The 23,544-nt window shown below is 36.4% G+C and overlaps 2 protein-coding genes and 1 non-coding gene across 3 annotated transcripts; 2 read left to right on the top strand and 1 right to left on the bottom strand.

The window, feature by feature from the left end:
* Positions 1-11,471: 11,471 nt before the first annotated feature.
* Positions 11,472-16,904, bottom strand: LOC133293702 (uncharacterized). The gene is made up of 7 exons (XM_061492306.1): positions 15,569-16,904; positions 15,188-15,437; positions 14,271-15,050; positions 13,875-14,164; positions 12,677-13,724; positions 12,239-12,364; positions 11,472-12,126 (listed from the first exon to the last, which is right to left on the bottom strand). Exons 1-7 carry the CDS (start codon positions 16,902-16,904, stop codon positions 11,472-11,474), a joined length of 4,485 nt encoding a protein of 1,494 aa, XP_061348290.1.
* LOC133293703 (small nucleolar RNA R71) lies at positions 16,348-16,453 on the top strand. The gene has a single exon (XR_009749088.1). It is a non-coding gene; the product is annotated as a small nucleolar RNA R71 (small nucleolar RNA).
* Positions 16,905-20,309: 3,405 nt separating the features above from the next.
* LOC133293701 (UDP-glycosyltransferase 1-like) lies at positions 20,310-21,740 on the top strand. The gene has a single exon (XM_061492304.1). It carries the CDS (start codon positions 20,310-20,312, stop codon positions 21,738-21,740), a length of 1,431 nt encoding a protein of 476 aa, XP_061348288.1.
* Positions 21,741-23,544: the final 1,804 nt, after the last annotated feature.

Raw genomic sequence — 23,544 nt, 5'->3', positions numbered from 1 at the left:
ACCACTCGCTTGGCACAACAGTCAATCAATGCACAGTTCTTGGACAACCAATCCATGCCCAGAATAATCTCCAAGTTAGCCATCAGCAATCCTATCAGATCTACCGAAAATTCGCGGCCATCCCACTGAAACACGACATCTTGATGTACAGTGGTAGAATCACATTTTTCTCCGGTGGCGGTGGTCACCCGCAATGGTGGGGAAAGCACGGACATGGGAAATTCAAGCCCCACAGCAATCGGGGTAGCAATAAAGGAATGCGTAGCCCCGGAGTCAAACAATGCATCAACAAAAGATCCACCAATGGAAATAGTACCTTTGACAAGGTTCGGAGCTCGGTCGGACAGCTGGCGATTCAACGTATACACACGTCCAGTAGTAGGGGGAAGGGGAACCATCTGTAGTGGAACTTCCTGAACTGTTGCAGCTCTCGCCGTCAATGACAGACAATCTCTAGATTAGTGGCCCTAATTGCCACAGTAAAAACAGATCAGCTGCCCCGTAGCACAACGTCCTGCATACTCCTTTTCACACCCCGAACACCTAGGAGTGGAAGGAGGCCTAGCAAAACCTCCCTGCTGCGAAGAAGTCCTCTTGAACTGGCCAGGCACCTGCCTCGCCGCAAACTGCTTCCCTCTACCCTTCCCAGCAAACTTCCTGTCTTTCTAGGAAGTGGAACTACTCGTTCCCTTCGTCTCAGCAATCTTGGCCCTCTTGGCCTTACTCGTAATACAGATATCCTCGATGTCTCGACACTTCTGCACCAGTGTCCCAAAATCTCTTGAAGCCGCACCAGCAAGGGGAACAGTTATCTCCTCGCTAACTCCCCTACAGAACTTAGTAGCCAAGAAGGTCGGAGTAGGCATAGCCGTTCGAAAGTGTGCAAACTTTACCAGCTCATTAAACTTGCCAGGTACTCGTCAACAGACAACGTGTATACCCGGTTTGTTAACATGTCATCGTATTAAGTCACGCTTAATTAAAAATGCGGAATATCTTTTTCTGTTCATTTATGACGTCATTATCCTTACCAAGTTGAATTACTTAATTCATTTCAAAACATTGCCTGTATGTAAATTGCAAAAGACAGCTAACTGAAATACCTCAATATATAAATAAGTGAGTATCTAAGTCACGGATCTACAACACGTAGTCCGGACATAATCCTGATATAATTATACAACTCAAATCAACAAAGACAAAGTCAAACAACGTGGCATGGACAATCCCCATGCTCACCAAATAAGGCAACAAAGCCCAACATAGTCTCAACAACAGCAACAATAACCATAACAAGTTAATAACATAAAGCAGCAGGCATAATCCAGCATTCAGACATATCATCATATAAACAGCAATATCAGCTAAGCTCTGACCTCCTACCGCTAGAGGACTCAGCCCCTGGGTTACCTAAACCTGAAATAAGCGCCCCAAACGTGGGGTGAGATCTCTAAACAGAAATCTCAGTAAGGCAAGGAGTCCTCAAGGATCTTCCACCCCAAGCTCACTTACATGTCCAATATAAGTTCAAAACAGTTTAACAGTATAAGTTCCAAAACAGTACAATGCAGCAGATAATCATGTCATATGTGTCAATACTAATCTACTGGCCAGAGAAATGTAGAAATACGTCTATTACCCACACTAGTGCAAGACGCCACTTGCATCCACCCACAATGTCACCGTCTTGTATGACGCCATATACTCAGGCTTACCATCTAAGTGGAACAACACATACATATTATAAGCAGTTGCACATAAAGCTCAACAACATTTCCAATTATTAAAGCATGTAAACACATCATGCATATAAACCATTCCCCCATGGGGTATGGTGGAACCACACAATGGCTAAACCGAGAACACGAAAGCTTACCTTGCAAGCTAGCTATCCAAGCCAAGAGTCCACACAAGCTCAAAGCCTGAATACATCAGAATCACAATCTGTTTCGGACCAATAATAATATTAATATTCAAACTCTACAAGAAAACGAGATAAAGACAACGTCTTTCCTTTACGTTTCATGTCTTTAGGCTTCTCACAAAGCCTCAAGCCCTTAATCACTGAGATTCTGACTTAGTTTAATTATTACCGAAGTCCCACTTCATCACTCTAGGGTCCACAAACCCCAAACAACCTTCTGTATGAACAGTACAACTACTGCTCCTCGAAAACTCAGAATATCCGGATATTTGTCGAGGCCATATCCTGATATCAACATCCGGATATCATATCCGGATATCTCACAGACCATATCCGGATATCAATATCCGGATATTCATATCCGGATATTTCGCGACAGAATGTAGTTTCTGCATTTCACGAGATATCACTTCCAAGGTTCCATTTTTAACACTTTTAAACGTTAAAGCATGCATTTTTACACTCTTTTAGGTTCATATACTGGTTGGTTACTTGTTTAACCCATTAAACATGCCAAGACTCCAATTTTACTCATTAAAACTCAAGATCAAAGTTTGGTAACACTTACCCAAGGTTTAAACAGAGCAACAATGGCTCTTGGAGCTCACCACACTGCCTCTACAGTTCTGACTTGAAGGCAAACGAAAATGGCACACCAAAGGTTGGTTCTTTGCACTCAAAGAGTCATCACCAAAGGCTCTCACAATACTACAACAAGTCAGCACCTAGACTTCACCAAGACAATAACTAGAACTCAGAAATGGTGGCTCTTTTCCACACACAATGCAAGCTCACACAAGGGCAATGTATTTTTGTGAAGAAACTAAGAGCAAAGGTGCTCACTTTTGCTCACCAAGTGGAGAAGAAGGGGTGCCAAAGTGGCTGGAGTTGTTTCAGAAAAATGGAGGCACATAGGGTTGCAATTCTGACCTAGGCACATGTGCCTCTTAATATATATAGCCGGTTTAAACTTAATCACACAGTATAAGCACTAATAGCTACGCTTAGTATGTTAATCCCAAACTTTGGAATCTGAAACTACTCATTTTTTTAAGATTTATCATATTTTTATATTATTTTTCGCAGCACCTTTCCGGTACGCGCTTTTCCATAGCCAATATCAGTTCTAGCACCAGTTCTCATTATTTTAACTTGAAACTTGAAATCACAGTCCTATATATTATTCTAGGATTATTCATGCACTTACAATAATTTTCCAGGATACTTCATCGTTACGCATTTATACCGAGTATCAGAACTGGTATCTGCACTTTTCGTCAGAAAAGCGACTTTCAGCTTCATTAATTACTTACCATAATTATTTAAGCCTCGTAATAATTATTAGGGTCAATTACAGAATTATTTCCTAATTTCTCATAATTAACTAATTAACTTCCTTAATTAACGGTGTGGGTTTTTACACCTATCATTTGGTTAATAGGCTAGTTCGTCTTATCTTAACACTACCAGTTTCAACAGCAAGTAGTGAATGTGCATTCTCAGCAATGAAAATTTTGAAAACATTGGTTCGAAACATAATGGAGGATGACTTTCTTGCAAATAATTTAGTTGTGTATATTGAAAGAGAGATTGCTGAAAAATGTTACTACAGATTCTATCCTTGAAGATTTTGTCAATTTAAAAGAGCGTCGTATACAATTTTAGTTATATAATTTTTTGATTATATTTTAAATTATTTATTAAATGTAATTATACATATAGTTATTATATTGGTGTATATTCATATCCTCAGGACAAAACTTGGTTCATTACTTATTATGTTGTGGGAGAAAAGTGCAACTCTTATGATTGAAATGCTTACTGAAAAGGTTAAAGGCTTTTTTTTATAGCCAAGTTAGTGCCTTTTTATATATTTGCTTTGATATATAATCGTTTGCAATTGTTTATTTTAATTTTCAATGTTACGTGACATTATTTAGTAAATAATTTAGATAAGTATGCTAGAACTTATAGTAAATTTTTCCTAATAAATTTATGTAATTACGATAAATATTTTAATAATTTAATATATCGAATTTTTTGGCCCTGACTGAAATTTAATCCTGGCTCTGCCATTGCCTAGATGCAACATAAATATGCTAGCCCATTGGGCTAGACATCTTTGTCTTCAGGACATAACACTTGGTAATTCAAGTTTCTGAACAAATAAAGATTCTTGTGTGTTCTCTTCTTTCTTTTTTCTCAGTTTTATTGTCAAAGAAATAAAAAATCTCCACAAATAATTTCAACATATATATAGAGAGAGAGAGACGTAGGATCATTTGACACCTTATCTGAGAGCCATTAGATAAAAAAAAATCAATGACTCTGATTTGTAAGCATGTGACACCATTGATCTTTTTTGATCTAATGACTCTCAGATGAGGTGTCAAATTTCAAATTTGACATTGGTGTCAAAGGATCCTGCCCCATATATATGGGCTTTACATTTCTGCAGCTGTTGTATGTGCAGCAATCAAATACTTGCCATATATATACTTGAAAACATTAAATGCGAGGAATCATAACCATACAAATGATGAAAGTATTAAATGTGGGGAATCATAACCATACACCTGTCGTTGCTGTACGTGCAAAAATAATTTTATATATATATATATATATATATCGCCGTCTCCATTGCTAAGTTTATGAAATAATATTGCAGTCTTAATTTAAAGGCAGAATTAATTTTATCCTTATTTGTGACAAGTAAAAGATAAAAATAATAATAACATATTTTGGGCCCTCTGGAATATTTTGTAGAACTCGATACTCTTTTTTATAATGTTTATAATAACAATGAGATTAATGTTTCTTATGTTGGAAAAGACAATTTTCTTTTTTTTCACATATAAAAATTATGGGATTCATATAAGATCATGTGAGAAGAAAAAAAATGTAGATCATACATAATTTTATATATATATTAAAGATAAAATTATCTTTTACAAGTATAATAGACATAAATTTTATAAATAAGACGTGCCTATATAAAATTGGTTGTCTCCGTGAATTTTTTTTTAAATAATAATAAATAACAATATTCAGGGGATGAGTTGTATCGCAAAGTCAACTACGAATGAACACATTAAATGAAGGTTTTTGACATCATATACGTGATATATTTTTAAATTAACTGATCATCAAATCCAAAGACAACACGATAAATTGAATTAAATATAAAAAAAGTAGCATGCGCTTTCAAGTAGCCAAGTAGGCATAAAGTAATGCCATATGATTGCACTGATAACGTCAGATGAGAAATATACATATAATATTTCTAATATTCTTTCATATTAATTATATGGAGCATGTTATATTTACAAACTTTTTTGTTTACAAATTACATTATCTTCTTCTGAGAGAACATTAATCACATTATCTTTTCCCGTGAGAACATAGTACAATTTGTAAAAATTTATAAAAAAAATTTGTAAACGGATATTTCCCCTATTTATATAAGTTAAAACATTATTCTAAGACTTTTGAACAAAAGAATTGTCTAGTTAAATTTAATTAAATAAATATTTCTAAACTAATACAGTGAAATATGTCACAGGTATTGACGGAACTAGTCCCGTCAAAGATATTAATGGGACTCGTGCCATGTCAGCGCAATGCAGGCAATATCATTACTGTTAAATTTCGAAAGACCATAATTTTTAACTCAGGTATCCAAATCAGATCTTTTTTATTTTATCTTACATAACTTTTCGAAATCTACGCAATGACATTTCATTTGACATATTTTACTTCCTACAAACATAGTTTGAATTTGCAACAATAGTTTCACAATTACAAGATTATTTAAATCCAGAAGATCCCGAGTTCTTTAAAACCAACACCATGAGTTGCCGCAAATAACACCCTGTGTGCACCCGATGTATTATCATACAAATGATAATGGCGCAGCTAAATAAATGCGGAAGCTAACTTTTTCTTTTCAATTATGATGTCGTTAATATTAACCAAGTTGATTACTTATTTCTTTTTCAAAAGCCTGTATGTAAATTGCAATAAGACTAACTGAATAACCTCATAATATAAATAAGTGTGTATCTAGTCACGGAACTACAATACGTAGACCGGATAATATCCTGATACAATTATACAACTCAATGTGGCATGGACAACCCTCATGCTCACCAAATAAGGCAACAAAGCCCAACAGAGTCTTAAATCAAATAACCATATACAGAAAATAAAGCATGGTCAACATCCAGGCATATCAAATAAACTGCATGCATCTCAACTCAACTCCGGCCTCCTGCCGCTAGAGGTATCAACCCCCTTGGTACCTGTACCTGAAAATGTGCCACAACACAAGGTAAGATCTCAAAAAAGAAATCTCAGTAAGACAAGGGGTCCTCAAGGATCTCTCCACCCTAAGCTCACTTACATGTGCAATATAAGTTTTAAAACAATAAACAGTATAAGTTCCAAAATCTATGCAATGCAGCATATATCCATGTCATGTGTGTTATAATCATATTGGCTAGAGAATAAACATGTAGGAATTACATACGTCTATAACATATAGTACAAGGAACACCGCTTGTACCTCACCCACAGAATCACTATCTTGTATGTCTCCACATACTCAGGCTTTTCGTCTAGGTGGTACACCACATACATATCATAAGGCACTTGCACTTAATAAAACAGCTCAATAGCATTTCAGTAATCATCACATAATTTCATAAAAACACATCATGTATATAAACCATCCCTCCATGAGGTATGGTGGAACCAACAATGGACAAAACCGAGGACATGAAAGCTTACCTCTAAAGCTAACAATCCAAACTCAAGGGTCCACACCAGCCCAAAGTCCACAACAGCACAATCACAATCTGTTTAGAACAGAAATCTTATCAATATTCATCTTCTAGGAGTTCATCATATTACGATAACATTTCCTCTTTCGTTTAGTTCTCTAAGGCTTCTCCCAAGGCCATAAGTTCTTAATCTAGGTGATTCTGACTTAGTTCAATTATTACAGAGGTTCATATTAATCATTCAAGGGTCCAGAAACCCAATCCAAGCTTCTGTTCGGACAGAACAGTACGCAACTCGAAATTCTTCGAATATCCGGATATTTTACGGGGTCATATCTGGATATCCATATGCGAATATCATATCCGGATATTCATATCCGGATCCGGATATCTCCAATCCCATATCCAGATATCATATCCAGATATTTCGCGACAGAATGCAGTTTTGCATTCTCGCGAAGATATCCATCCAATACATCATTTTTAACACTCTTACACGTTAAAGCATGCATTTTTATACTCCTTTAGGTCAATATTCATGTTGGTTACTTAACATAATCGTTTTACATGCCAAGACTTCATATTTATCATGGAAATTCATAAGCAAAGGTGATGGTGCTTATCACCAAGACTTAAAATAGAGACAAAGGTGCTCTTGGAGCTCCCAATGTAGCTCCAAAAATCTAACTTCACAAAGCCACGAAATGGTGATCAAAGCTTGATCCTTTCTCTATCACAATGGCACCTAGAAGCTTCGAATGCCAAGAAAAGGCTCACACCTCAACACTCAAGAAGTCAGCCCCTAAATCACCACTAAACATAGAGCATAACTTAGAAAACAAAGGCCTTTCTCCTACTCAAGTCTCTCCCACACACAACCATGGTGTTTTGATTAAGGAACAATGAAGAAAGGTAGTCACTTTGGAGTGTTCTATGGAGAAGATGAAGGTGACAAGGTGGAGGAAGGTGGCAGCAGCCAAAAGACTCATAAACTTCACGTAGAAAACAATAGGAACTGACCTAGGTCTTTGTGCCTCCTATTTATAAGCGTCTTAAGTTTTAAACTCACTGTATTATTACTAATAGCTCCACTAATCATTTTAACTTAAAACTTCAGATTTTGAACCTAGACATTTTTCTAGGATTTTTTATATTTTTATTATAATTCTCACAGCACTTTGCCGGTACGCGCTTTTACGTTGCCGATATCAGTTCTGACGTCAGTTCTCATTATTTCGACTCCAAACTTGACATACTACTCCTAGATATTATTCTAGGAATATTCATACACTTATTATAATTTTTCGGGATACTTTATCGATACGCATTTATACCGTGAAGCAGAATCGGTATCTGCACTTTTCGTCAGAAAAGCGACTATCAGCGTTATTAAACCCTTATATTATTTATTTAATCTCTCTCATAATTATTTAAGGTCAATTATAGAATTTATCTCTTAGCTCATAATTAAATTAATTAAATTCCTAATTTAACGGTGCAGGTTCTTACACCGCACGTGCCATCTGCTAGATTTAAATGCTCTTGTGATTGTGGTACCATCATTATAAATTTAAACTATGTTTATAGGAGATAAAATATATCAAATGAGGTGTCATTTCGTAGAAATCAAAAAATTATGTGAAATCAAAAATAAATCATCTGATTTGGATAACCGAGTAAAAAATTATGGCCTTCCGAAGTCTTACGGTAACAGAACTGCCTACGTGGCGCTGACATGGCACGAGTCCCGTCAGTATCATTGACTGAATTAATTTGGAAAAACTTATCCAATCAACTTTAATTGAGAAATTTTTTTGGCCCAAAAATCTTAGAATGATGTTTTGCCTAATTATATATGTGTTCCATAAAAATAGAGTAAATATCTTTTTTGGTCCATAACAAAAAATACGGTTCCCACTTTAGTCCTTTACAAAAAAAAATTAGGTTCGAGGTCTCTCAGAAATTCAAAGTGGACCCATTTAGTTGAAATCGTGGTCCCTCACAAATTCAAAAAAGACTCATATTAGTCTCTCAAAAAGACTAAAATTTTGAATTTCATAAGGACCAATTGACTAATTTTTTTTTGTAAGGGACTAAAGTGGAAACCTTGTTTTTTGTTAGGGATCCAAAAGGGTATTTGCTTGTCCTCAAGTGACACAATAAATTAGTTCCAGAATTTATCAAATTAACCACTCTCTCAACCAAAAAAAAAATTCCATTACATCATTCAAAGATACTCACAACAATCAGCAATCTAAAACATTTTTCAGCAACATTTCAATGTTCAGCTTTTTAAAATCTCCAGTGGATCATATTATCACAAAGAGCAGGGAACAAAGGCATGTACTTAGTTCAGCATTTAATCAATCACAAACCAGGCAGCTTGGTGATCCTTTTATTCCATAAAAAAACTCAGCAAACAGTGTGTGAAGTTCAACTGCATGGGTGCCTCATTAACTGTTGAATAATGACAAAAGAGATCTTTGAAAATTTATTTCTTAACACAGCATGCAGAATTTTTCAAAAGGCACAGAGATGGCAACTTTTCACATCCTCATTTAATCACAGAAGTATTCAATCAATGCTCAAGGGTCCTGTTTCTCTCAATCTCACACTGGGAAAAGATGTAACATAGGCTTGCTAAGATGATCTTGTCTCCTAAGTGTCACACAGACTTAAACTTAATCAAAGGGACTTGAATAGGTTGTAACTTGGCTAAGGTGAGGGTGGAAAATATTATGGGGATTTGGCTAACTTAGTTATAATGGAATAGAAATACAATCATGAAGCTTAATCAATCAATTCAGTGGCTGCTACTTTGACTGCATTTTTCTCTTTTTGACAAATTTTTTTTATGACAACTTTTTCAAGGGCTGAATTAAATCTTTCTCAAACCCCCAAAGTATTTTTGCCAAATCTTTTTATTCTCTTTTTTTCCTTTTCTTTTTCTTTCCTTGGAAACCAAACTTTTCATTTAATTAGCAGTGTCTTACTATTATTTCCTATTGCAGCCAACAGTACCTTGCTTCTTTTCTAATTCCATTATAACTAAAAGGTGTGGTAGATGGTGGGATAGGATAAGATGTGGGTATGTGAGAAAAAATTTAAAGGCTCAACACGGGGTTTTCAATGGATGATGATTTAAGGATGACTTTTTGGTTTGGAAGTGGTTAAACAAAAAAAAATGCCCTTATCATTTTAAACTTAAGCCAGTGCTACACTCATCAACTGAGCATCAGAGCAAGTTTTGCCTCACTACCCCAGTGTAAACCTCATAAAAAAATATGTGGGTGTGTAGGCTCAATAACTCACAGTTTTTGGTCAAGTCCCCATCTCACTTGCCTAGTGTTAACACTCACACTTTGGATTAATCCATTAATCTTCTCAATCTCTCAATGCCATTACCCCTCAGCCATTAATACACTCATGTCACTCTCCATTTACACCACTTCCCTGAGTTCCTTTCCTTCTTCAAAATTTCAGCTGACTAGTTGTGAAACAGACCACTTGCTACCAAACACCTTACAATCCTTCATTCCCTCTAGAACTCAACCTCAAGCCAACAAAACAGCAAACATCCTAGACAAAAACTAACTCAACAAAACAGCAAAAGAAAACAAAATAACAACTATTCACAATGCATCTAAATAGCAAATAAAAACAGCAAATTCCATTCACCCCCAAACTTAAGAGGAATAGTGTCCTCACTGTGGCTGGACCAGATTACCGAAAAAATGTACATGGGTGGTGGGTAGAAGTCTTGCTCTTATGAAGTGATACCACACTTGAGCTTTTTCCACTAAATAATGTTTATGCATAGTGTGGGTATCTTCATGGACATCCCATTGTGTCCCTGGGACAACAATGGTGAGCAAGACCTCTTGCAAAAATTTAGGGTCATTTTTCTTTTTGAAATCTTGATATTCATCCTTTGGCTTTGTTGGGAGAAAATAGAATTCTCTCACTGCCTTTGGGCCATAGGATATCGTGACCCCCCTACAAACTAGTTCAGTTTTCACTTTGCTTATTACCACAGCATAAAATTCCTGTATAACAGTGACATTGGCCACCTGCTGAGGGTGCAAGTAAAATTTTTCCCACTGTTGGGATTGCTCCACCTCATATACATAAGCTGGATAAGAGGTGTGACCCTCAAATCCCTTGTCAGGGATTGATTCCCTATTTTTCATGATTTCTTCATACCTTTAAAGAATGTCTCTAGAAGTAAAGGAGGTGATTGAATGACTCTCTGGGTCATTCGTAGAGTGTTTTACTTCAGGACCAAATGGTCCCCCACTCCGCAAATTCCCTTTTCTCACCATAATGACTGACCAGACTCAAAAATGAACTAAAAGAAAATTAACAAGGAGCAAACAACAAAACAACAAATAAAATAAAAGGACTGGATAACACCAGTAATGCAGTCTTAAACACCCCCAAAATCAGACTTGAATAGTCGGATAAAAAACACCTGACAAAACATCACAAAAAGAATTTGTTAGAAACAAAAATAATAAACTGAAAAGTAAACTGAAATATCAACAGCAAATAAAATTCAAATTTTTTTTTTAAACAAAGTAACTTCGTAAAAAAACAAAAAAATACCAACAACAACAAAAATATATGTACAAAAGATAATGTAACCATGCTTAATTTTTAAAGTCTCAAGCTAGACTTTTCACTGCTTTCTTGTGTCTAGTTAGTGGGAGAGTCAATAAGGGAGATGGAAATTCGAGCTTTCTCAATTGCCTCCCCTAAATAATGCTTTAACCTTTGACTATTAACAGTGAATTTGCTACCATCTTGTTCATTGCACCATGCAAATGGACTTTTGTAACCTTAAATGGGCCAGACCATCTAGATTTCAATTTACCAGGAAAAAATTTTAATCTAGAATTAAAAAGCAGGACCTGTTGTCCTACTTCAAATTTCCTCTCTAAAATTTTCCTATCATGCCATCTCTTCATTTTTTCTTTATACAACTTGGCATTTTCATAAGCATTGAATCTAAATTCATCCATTTCATTAAGCTGGAGAAGTCTATTTTCTCCTGAAGCAGTGGCATCTACCTTCAGCTGTGTGGTAGCCCAATATGCCTTATACTTAAGCTCTAAAGGAAGATGGTAATTTTTGCCAAAAATCAGCTTGTATGGAGAGCAGCCTAAGGATGTTCTATATGTTGTCCTATAAGCCCACAAAGAATCATCTAGCTTCAGGGACCAGTCTTTCCTTGAAGGATTCACAACTTTCTCTAAAATCCTTTTTACCTCTCTATTTGTAACTTCTACCTGCCCACTGGTTTGTGGGTGGTAAGCAGTAGAAACTTTGTGCTTAACTCCATATTTAGCTAAAAGAGCTTCAAATTGCCTACTAGCAAAGTGCTTACCTCCATCACTTATAATAGCTCTTGGGGTTCCAAATCTGGTAAAAATATTATTTTTCAAGAATTTAATTATCACCTTTGAATTATTTGTGGGTAAGGCAGCAAGCCTCCACCCATTTGGACACATAATCTACTGCCACGAATATGTACTGGTTTACAAAGAAGGGTGGAAATGGGCCCATAAAGTCTATACCCCATACATCAAAAAGTTCTATTTCTAAAATTGGTTTCAAAGGCATTTCTTGCCTTCGGGACACATTACCCGTCCTTTGACACCTATCACACTTATGGACATAAACATTGGCATCTTTGAACAAGGTAGGCCAATAGAAGCCATTGCAGCACCTTTGCTGCTGTCCTCATACCACCAAAATGACCACATATGGTGAGTCATGACACGGCTTTAAAATTTGCTCTTTTTCTTCCTCTAACACACATCTCCTAATGATCTGGTCAACACATTTTTTAAACATGTAAGGCTCATCCCACAAATAAAACCTGTTGTCATGCACCAACTTTTTCCTTTGTTAGTAACTTAAATCTTTAGGAAGCACCCCACTAACTAAACAGTTAGCTAAGTCAGCAAACCAAGGGGTGATGTTAGTGGTAACCAAAATTAGTTGCTCATCAGGGAAAGTTTCCCTTATGACTGGCTCAAGTTCCTTTTCACATTTTTGCCCTTCATTTAGCCTAGACAAGTGATCTGCTACTTGGTTTTCGGATCCTTTCCTATCCTTTGTTGCCATATCAAACTCTTGTAAGAGAAGGACCCACCTAATTAGCCTAGGCTTTGAATCTTTCTTTTCCACCAAATATTTAATGGCTGAATGGTCAGTGTACACAATGACTTTAGTGCCTACCAAATATGACCTGAATTTGTCAAAGGCAAACACCACAGCTAACAGTTCTTTTTCAGTCACTGTGTAATTTAATTGGGCTCCATTTAAGGTCCTGCTAGCATAATAAATAGAGTGGAAAACTCTATTTTTTCTTTGTCCTAGCACAGCCCCCACTGCCCAATCACTTGCATCACACATTAACTCAAATGGCAGTGACCAGTCAAGGGCTATTATAATGGGAGAATAAATCAATTTATGTTTTAGCTCCTCAAAGGTTTTGAGACAAGCCTCATCAAAATGGAAAGGGGTGTTAATTTCAAGCAAATGACTAAGAGGCTTAGAGATTTTTGAAAAATATTTTATGAACCTCATATAAAAACCTGCATGCCCAAGGAAGGATATAATTCCCTTTATGTTAACAGGGGGTGGCAGTTTCTCAATCTGCTCTATCTTGGTTTTATCAACCTCTAAGCCATCCTTAGAGATCTTATGTCCTAGCACTATGTCCTCCCTCACCATAAAGTGACATTTCTCCCAATTTAAAACAAGATTTGTCTCCTCACATCTCTCTAGCACTCTTCCCAAATTATCCAAACATTCTTGATATAAGTCACCAAAAACACTGAAGTCATCCATGAAGACTTCTACAAATTGCTCTATCATATCTGTAAAAATAGCCATCATGCACCCTTGAAAGGTGGCTGGTGCATTGCACAGCCCAAAGGACATTCTCCTAAAGGCAAAAATGCCATAGGGACAAGTAAATGTGGTCTTTGGCTGGTCTTCAGGGGCTAAGGCTATTTGATTATAACCTTAATAGCCATCTAGAAAACAATAAGACTCCCTACCAGTCAATCTATCCAACATCTGGTCTATAAAAGGTAAGGGAAAATGGTCCTTCCTAGTGACTTTGTTGAGTTTTCTGTAATCCATACAGATCCTCCAACCTGTGACAGTCCTAGTGGGTATTAATTCTTTCTTCTCATTTTCCACAACAGTGATCCCACCCTTTTTAGGAACACACTGCACTGGGCTGACCCAGATGCTATCAGAAACAGGGTATATGACCCCAGCATCCAGCCACTTAATTATTTCCTTCTTGACTACCTCCTTCATAATGGGATTAAGTCTCCTTTGCTGCTCCCTAGAGCTGCTGTTTGGGTCTGTCAAAAGAATTTTGTGCATGCAGTAAGAGGGGCTAATGCCTTTGATATCTGCTAAAGACCAACCTATAGCCCTTTTAATTTTTTTTTAAAACAGCCAGCAGTTGTTCTTCCTCTAAAACAGTGAGCAAATTGGACACTATGACAGGCAAAATGTCTTTTTCTCTTAAATAAGCATACCTAAGGTCATTAGGCAGAGGCTTGAGCTCTAACACAGGAGGTTCTTCAATTGAGGGTTTGGGAATTTTTAACCCTCTCTTGGCTAATTCTAATAACTCAAAATTTTTATTTTTCCAAAGCACATCAGATCTGGAATTTAACCATTTCCCCCCTTTTTCTGAATTAGTTGGACTTAACTCTAGACCCTCACAACCAGAAACTCCCATTGAGACCAATGCAGTTTCATGCAAAAATTTGTCTTTTACCACATAATCTATGATATCTAGCCTAGAACATTCTTCTATGTCTCTTGGGTATTTCATGGCTTTCAAAATATTGAATTTTACTTGCTCACCATTCACATTCATGGCCAATTCACCCTCTTTCACATCTATCACAGCCCCACCAGTGACTAAGAAAGCCCTTCCTAAAATTATAGGCACCTCTTGGTCTTCCTCATAGTCCAAAATAATAAAATCAGCAGGTAGAATAAATTTATCTACCTTTACCAAGGCATTCTCTACCTTCCCTTTACGATAAACCAAGGACCTATCAGCCAACTGTAAAGTTACAGTGGTAGGATTAGGCTCTCCTACTTTCAGCTTCTTGTACACACTCAGAGGCATTAAATTGATACTAGCACCTAAATCACACAATGCTCTGCCTATGCAATGGTCTCCTATGGTGCAAGAGATTGTAAAACTTCCTGGATCTCCTAATTTGGGAGGTATTTTGCTAAGCAAATATTGACTGCTCTCTTGTGTAAGAGCAACAGTCTCAAACTCTTCTAATCTCCTTTTTCTTGAAAGAATTTATTTATGAATTTCACATAAGTGGGCATTTGTTCTAATGCATCCATGAATGGAATGTTGACATGCAACTGTTTTAGGAGGTCTAGAAACTTCCTAAACTGATTGTCTTGCTTCTGTTTTTGCAACCTTTGAGGAAAAGGTGGTGGGGGTCTGTTTGAGACAACAGGTGTCTCAACATTTGGCTTAAATGCTTGACCCTTTTTATTGGCTTTTTCCATGGAAATATTCCCTAAAGGTGGGTCTATAGGGGTCTGATTTTCTGGTTCAATCAGAACAGGAAGGGGATCACTATTCTCAGCCCCTTGGGGGCTGTCATGGACAACAGAATTCTGAACTGGTGCAGAATTTGCAACTTTTTCTTGTTGCCCTTGTTCCTCTGCTCTTTTTTTAATGTGGAAGGTCTAACCACATCTTCGGGCTAATTCACAGATCTGCCATTCCTAAGCTCTATCATGTGACATTGCTCATTATTCCTTCTAGGCTTTTCAGTGTTACTAGGCAAAGTACCTGGGGGTCTGTTATTCAAAGTATTTGCTAAATGGCCTAGTTGGAATTCTATATTCCTCAAAGATACAGGAATACTTTGTACAACAGCTTCCAAACTGTTTTGCTTAGTTTCATTCTTAACCAAATATTCTCTTAACAAAGCTTCTAAGAAAGAAGGTGAAGAGGTAGGCATCTCACTAGATTGAGCAACAGGTTGCTGCCTTGGAGATTGTTGGTAGTTTTGGGTTGGAAAAGGTGGTTTGGTTTGGGTATTGGAGGGGCCAGCTTGCTTCCCTTGCCCTTGGAAATATTGGGGCTGTTGATTCTGCCTCCAACCTTGATTAAAGTTGTTGGAAAAATTATTTTGGTTCCTATTTTGGTTCCCCACATAGTAGACAGATTCTGGGTTGGATGGGCAGTTACCAAACAAATGGGGCCCACCACAGAAAACACAAGTTTCATTTGTGTTCACTGCATTGACTTGAGGTTGGGGCACTGGAACTTGAGGCTGAGACAACCTTGCCTCAATAGCTTGTCCTTGGGTTTTTACTAAAGTGGACAGTGCATCAAACTTGGCTAAAAGGGCTGTTACAGGATCTACCTCATGCAAACCAGCCACTCTTCTTGACTGATTTCTCTCTTCAGGCCATTGGGCATAATTTTGAGTCATTTGTTCCAACAACTCATGGGCTTGATTAAATGACATGGAAATAAACATGCCATTAGCAGCAGAATTTGCTAAGGCTCTGTTTTGAGTATTGAGGCTGTTGTAAAGGGTTTGTAACACTGCCCAAGAGGGAAAGCCATGGTTGGGGCATTGCTTAAGAAGGATTTTAAATCTTTCCCATACATCCACTAGGGTCTCACCATCCTTCTGCATGAAGTTGGTGATGTCACTTCTGGTTTGCACTATCTTGTTGGATGGGAAAAATTTCATGATGAATTTTTCAGCCAATGTGTGCCAATTGGTTATTGAGTTGGATGGAAGGGAGTTCAACCACTCTTTGGCTTTGTCAGCCAGTGAATGAGGGAAGAGCTTCATTCTCAGCACATCATCTGAGATGTTAGGGTTCCTAAAAGTGTTGGCCACTTCTATAAGATTCCTAAGGTGCTTATGTGGATCTTCCATCAGTAAACCATGGAACTGCCCCATATTTTGGAGCATGGTGAACATCACAGGTTCTAACTTAAAAGGCACTCCATTAACAGGTTGGGCAATACTTGGGTCCAACTCATCCAGCACAGGTATGATGAAGTCCATCATGGACCTATCATTGTCATCTATTATTGGCGAGTTCACTATCCTCTCTGGTCCTCCTACTCCTTCATTCCCATTTACACTTCCTAAATCCTCCATTTCTTCAACTTCTGAAAGTGGAATCTGCCTATTCGCTCTCTAGGTTCTTCTCCTAATTCTAAATGTCCTCTCAGGTTCAGGGTCAAAAGCTTCTAAGAAAAGGTGTGGAGTTGCACTCATGCACCCTTTGAACTAAAAAAAAAATTAACCTGACAAGCTTAAACAACCTAGATTACTATTCAGTTCTTTCTAAAAAAAAATTACAAGAAACAATTAGAACAGAAAATTCCAGAATTGCAACAGTAACAGTAACCACAAACAGATAGAATCACACAACAGTAAAAAAAAAAACTAAAGGAATGAAACTAATAATAAAAATAAAAGACTGACACTAAAAAATTAAGAAATAAAGTAACAACTATGAAACAATAGATTAGAAAATTAAATTACAGAAAAATTATATAAAACATGTAGAAAATCAGAATATGAACAGAACAAAAATCAAACTACCACTATCAAATAAAATATAGCAATAGCAACTAACACAATAAAGAAAAACAGAATAAAAAATAAGCTAAAATAAAAACAGAAAAATGAATTACTCAGAAACAGCAATCACACAGAATTCTAACAATGTACGCCTTCGATCCCCGGCAACGGCGCCAAAAACTTGTTGCCTTGCTAACAGTTATGCAAGTAAGCACGCAAGTATACGCGACAACAAGTAATAAAGGGCATATTTGAGACCCTACTATCGTTCCCACAAGGATCTTTAGCGTTTGTAACTTGACTAAAATTTACAATTGCTAAAACTGAATCTAATCTAAAAAGTGAGTAAAAAATAAAAACAAAATAATCTCAAGACTAAGTTAGAATATTAATGAACATTGACTCTACTTTTTTTTTATAATTTTCTGAATTTAAGAATTGATTTCATGAAGTAAAGGGTGAAAAATAGAAGGAAAACAAATTTGGTAGCTGATGTGAAAAGATTTTTATTTAAATAAATTGCAAACAAAACTATGATTGAAACTCTAAAAAAATCACAGAAAAAGAAATCTGAGTTGTTGAAAAATAGGTTGTAAAAACAGGTTGAGCTTCGGTTGCCTTCCCCAACAGCCACTGAATGAAGGTTGATTACAGATTACTGAAAATTAATTCTCAAGTAATGGATCATTTCTTATTGGTTTTAATCTCTTAAAACCATTTTGTCCTAAACAAACATTTGCACATCTTTGTGCTAAATGAAGCAAAGATTCATATAGTTCCAGTCCAAAAATTACATGGAGGATGTTCTCATCTCTGAGTAACAGTCCTTGAAAGCTCTCACACTCAAGTCCATGTGCTTAATACATGTCCGAACTTAGTCACCTCTCAATGGCTAATTCCTAAAATAATATCTACCATCAGGCCTTAATAAACATAGTATTTAATTTCTAGCACAGTATTAAACAACTGGTAATCAAATTTCAACAAAAGCAATTAACCAACATCATTAACTGTGGTTCGGGTACCTACACCCAACCTTGAGAAAATTAGCTCATACCCATGAGGATTGAGCTACAAACAACTGAAATTAAAATGTATAGAAATTTAGAGTGCAGAAAAATAAAAGTACAGCACCAGTCCTAATCACCGGGGAATGCTCAGTGCTGTACCAACATGCTTAAAGCCTAATAAAACTTCAGTACAGTACCAAAAATTAAAATTAAAATTCTGAAGCAGAAGACAGAAAAATGAAAATAACCAGCCAGCCCCACACTCACTATTTCTTCTCCTTTCATAGCCTTCCTCCTTCGCATGCATGGGCTTTTGCCTCACACCTCAGCAGTCACCCACACGCTCCTTCTAACCGTGCGATCTCCTTGCAAGGGTCACAATCGTACACCAAAAAAATTCCTTTAGCCCACACGTCTAACAAACTCCAGCTCATCCATTTAGTTAAAGGTAGTGTTAGGCAATTTCTGTGTTTAGGATATATGGCTAGGGTTAGATTGCTTCATTAAGGAACCGATGGTGAAGGCTAAGGTTCTGTGGCTCTCAAAAACAAAGACCGATGTGGCTTAGTGTATCGATTTGTTAAGAGGGATCAGGAAATGGAGGTGGGTTGGAAAATATGATGAGGGTTAGGGTTCGGTCACAAGGTGAGCGCTAGGGTTCTGTGGTTCTCAACTTTTCTTTTACGCTTTGGGGTCTGTTTTTTACTTCCTTTCTCTTTTTCCTTTTTCTTTTTTGGGCTTGTGGTTTTTGCAAAGTGGAAGATCGGCCCACTTCTTTGTCCCTCATTTTCTTTGCTTTCTTTTTCCTTTGCTTTTTCTTTTCTTTTCTTTCTGGATTCTCTTTGCTTGGGCTTCTGAATTTCTCTTCAAAAGTTCAGCCAATCCTTGTCTTTTTTTTCTCTGTGTTGACATTATCACAAATGGGCCTGGGAATTACAAGTACAAGCCCATCAGCTCTTAAATCAAAATAAATCAGCTAAATGCATTTGGGACTAACATTATACACAAATTATTCTTTTCATTTACAATTTTAATATCAAAAACCCATGTTCTAAGTCACATTTTATAGACTTATCAGTATTTACTCATAAAAATATAATATATGTATTGATATATTTTATGAGGATAGAAAAATAATTACGCCTATACATTTTTGAAAATATATCATCTATTATTTCACTTTAAACTAGAGTCGTATTTAGTACACAATGTAACAGTAGTATTAAAGATATTTTCCTATTTAAAAGATCAAGTACAATATGATTTTGTTGACAAAAGTAAAACAAAAAAAAATGGAATCTAGTGACAGAAGTAAAACCGAAGTATTTGTTTTTTTTTTTTTTTGGTATATTATTATTATTATTTTTCTTTAATATATAGATGAGTGACATGTAAGAGATACAATTATATGCAAAATATTTTATTTTGGACTTTGTAACGGTTGATAATGTACATTTTTTAGCTACATATAATACTTCAAAATCAGATCAATTTGTTCACCACAATACAAACTAAATTTACTATTAAAATATACTAATGGCCCAACTTGTCCTAAACTAGGACAGATCTTTGTTTTCCATGCAGTCAGACACGACATCTTCCTATAAAAAATGCAATGTTCTAGAATCACCAACCACCACATTTAAGGCTCAAAATATAGGGTTTTTCTTTTTATCATGTCACATAAAATATCATCTTTCATGTCATAGATATAATAAGTGGGGTCTACCACTTATTAAAAAAGAAAAAAACAAACAAACAGGATAACAAGATTTTTGATGTCTCACAACATAAGAAAATTATCTCCTGTTACGTAAGAAAATGATTTCTCCAAAATATATTATTTTAAGTTGTACACATACGAAACCGACAACTGTATACTGCTCCACACTACCCTTAAATAGAGATACCCTTTTACTTAGGATTACCTCATCTCCTTTTCTTCATAGAACACCTTCATATTCATATGATGAAGGACTCAATAGTTCTATACCCTGCATTAGGGAGGGGACACCTAACCTCAATGGTTGAGTTAGGCAAGTTTATATTAACCCATAACCCTTCCTTTTCCATCAAAATTCTTATCCTTACACCACCCAACAATAACAACCAACACACCCCTTCCACCACCCACTTCGGCTGCGACGCCACCACCCAATACATAGCCACCGTCTCCGCCACCATACCCGCCATCACTTTCCACCAAATTCCCACCATATCATTCCCCGCCAGCACCACCCTCCCACCTCACATACTCAGCCTCGAGCTTTGCCGCCGTAGCAATCAACAAGTTCGCCATGTCCTTCAATCCATTTCCAAAACCACAAACATTAAGGCCATTGTTATGGACTTCTTGAACTACAGCGCCACACAAATTACCATAACCCTTAACATCCCCATTTACTTTTACTACACTTCAGGAGCTTCTACTCTTGCTGTTTTTCTTCAGCTTCCAACCATTCATGAAAAGACCACAAAATCTATCAAAGACTTTCAAATGCATCTTCAAATCCCTGGATTACCGAAAATTCCCACAACAGAGTTACCAACTGAAGTCCAGGATCGTGCGAGTCAGAGTTACCAGGTTTACCTTGACTTAGCAACAAGCATGAGGGACAGTGATGGGGTTATCATAAACACCTTTGATGCCATTGAAGGAAGAGCTATCCAAGCTTTAAGCGCAGGGTTGTGTCTTCCTGAAGGTACCACACCACCTATGTTCTGCATTGGACCATTGATCTCACCGCCTTGTGAAGAAGAAGATAAGAGTGGGTGTTTGAGTTGGCTCGATTCACAACCGAGTCAAAGCGTCGTGTTGCTGAGTTTCGGAAGCTTCGGAAGGTTTTCGAGAACTCAGTTGAAGGAGATTGCTATTGGGTTGGAGAAAAGTGAGCAAAGGTTTTTGTGGGTTGTGAGGAGCGAGTCATGTGGAATGAACTCGGAAGAACCGAGTTTGGACGAGTTGCTGCCAGAAGGGTTTTTGGAGAGAACTAAGGAGAAGGGAATCGTGGTGAGAAACTGGGCTCCACAGGCTGCGATTTTGAGTCATGACTCGGTGGGTGGGTTCGTGACTCACTGTGGGTGGAACTCGGTGTTGGAAGCTATTTGTGAAGGAGTGCCAATGGTGACGTGGCCTCTGTATGCAGAGCAAAAGCTTAATAGAGTGATTTTGGTTCAGGAAATGAAGGTGGCTTCGGCACTTAACGAGTCTATAGATGGGTTAGTGAGTGCAACTGAGTTTGGAGACCGAGTTAAGGAGCTTATAGATTCAGAGAAAGGAAAAGAGATTAGACAAAGGATTTTCAATATGAAAATTGGTGCTGTGGAAGCAAGAGCGAAAGGTGGATCTTCCCAAGTTGCTTTGAATAGGTTGGTTCAGCTGTGGGAAGAGTGCTGAGGTTCAGAGTCTCGTTATATTATTCTTCTGCTTGTTTTAGTGACGTATAAGTAAGAGAAAATTAAATAAGAGTATATGAACTAGTTTGAGAGCTAGATATATTCAATTGTGGGTAAAATTAGTTGATTAATTATTATAATTCCTGTTATAAACTTTGCATGTGATCCCATGTACTATATATGTGATGAGCTTTTCAATATAATTTTTTCCCTGGGTTATATTAATTTTTATTTTTTGAAATCCACTCCACTAATATCATAGATTGCCTATGAATTAATCCAGAATTTGAATTAATTCGGAATTCGAGATATATTCAGAATTAAGATTTTAAATATCTTTCAAATATTATACTGCGAAGGATCGAACATATATTTTTATCTCCATCTGCTCAATTTTCATGCACTAACTGAATTTTCATAAAATATTCGTATTCATATATTTGGTAGAATTATAATTTATTATTTTATATGATGCCTTAGATTATAAATTAATTGCTCTTGCTTTCATAAAATATTTAACTGAATGTTATATAGTTTGAAATATTTTCCATTTTTAATGTTTTGTTATGGAACAAACCTGTTAACGTTATATGACTAGAAAAAAAAATCGCATTGATATGGTGCAATTACATTAAGATTCATTTACATTAATAATATTTGATAATCAGTTACAAAAAAATAAAATAATATATGATAATCAAGACATTCAAAAGCTAACTGTAACACCTCGTGTATACCCGATTTGTTATCATATCATCGTATTAATCAGTGCTTACTTAAAAATGCGGAATAACTTCTTACTTTTTCAATTATGACGTCATTACATTACCAAATTGATTACTTACTCCTATTCATAAAACATTACCTGTATGTAAATTGCAATAAAGCTAAATACACTGAATAACCTCAATATATATAAATAACTGTTAGTATCTAAGTCACGGTACTACAACACGTAGTCCTGACCATAATCCTAATACATTAATACAACTCTAATTCAAAATAAGACATAGTCAATCAATGTGGCATGGACAACTCCCGTGCTCACCAAATAAGGCAACAAAGCCCAACAGAGTCACAACAACAACAACAACATAATAATAAATATAAAGCAGTTCAGCATCCAAGCATAATCCAAGCACATCATCATAAATCATAAATTTCAACTCAGCTCCGACCTCCTGCCGCCCGAGGTCTCAATGTAAGGACCTGCACCGTTAATTAAGGTAATTAATTAATTAAGTATGGGAATTAGGAAATAATCTCATAATTGAACTCTAATAATTATTATGAGACTCTAATAATTATAGCAAGTGATTAAGAATGTTGAAAGTCGCTTTTCGGAAGAAAAGTGCAGATACCGATTCTGCTAGTCGGTATAAATGCGTACCTAAAAAGTATCCCGAAAAATTATGAAAAGTACATGATAATTCCTAGAATAATATATAGGACTTGTAAAACGAGTTTCAAGTTAAAATAATGAGAACTGGTGCCAGAAACTGATACTGGCTATGAAAAACGCGTACCGGAAAGGTGCTCTAAAAATATAATAAAAATATGATAATTCTTGTAAAATTGAGTAGGTTAAGTATCCAAAGTTTTGGATTAAAATTATAAGCGTAGCAATTAAAGTTAATACTGTGTGTTTTAATTTTAAGTGAGCTATATATACGACTTTTGGGCACTAAACCCTAGATAACCACTCTTGCTACGTGACTCGGGAGTTGGTGGCTGACCAGAAACTTGGTTCCTTGCTTTCTTCCCTTGGGATTTAAACTTTGAAGCTTTTCCTTTGATTTTCTTCC

Source organism: Gastrolobium bilobum, unplaced genomic scaffold (assembly GCF_033153095.1).
Source record: "Gastrolobium bilobum isolate Gb01-03AN ecotype WA unplaced genomic scaffold, APGP_CSIRO_Gbil_v1 utg24640, whole genome shotgun sequence".
In the NCBI taxonomy this organism is placed as follows: Eukaryota; Viridiplantae; Streptophyta; class Magnoliopsida; order Fabales; family Fabaceae; genus Gastrolobium; species Gastrolobium bilobum.
This window is presented reverse-complemented; position numbering and strand designations above follow the sequence as displayed.

What these genes read in the sequence shown, in the direction of transcription:
- LOC133293702 (XM_061492306.1), bottom strand. Translation starts at nt 16,904, where the DNA reads ATGGAGGATTTAGGAAGTGTAAATGGGAATGAAGGAGTAGGAGGACCA. An exon ending in ACCACTAACATCACCCCTTG is followed by an intron (nt 12,365 to 12,676) that starts GTTTGCTGACTT and finishes TAAGTGTGATAG; the next exon opens with GTGTCAAAGGACGGGTAATG. An exon ending in CCACCCTTCTTTGTAAACCA is followed by an intron (nt 12,127 to 12,238) that starts GTACATATTCGT and finishes TATTTTTACCAG; the next exon opens with ATTTGGAACCCCAAGAGCTA.
- LOC133293701 (XM_061492304.1), top strand. Translation starts at nt 20,310, where the DNA reads ATGATGAAGGACTCAATAGTTCTATACCCTGCATTAGGGAGGGGACAC.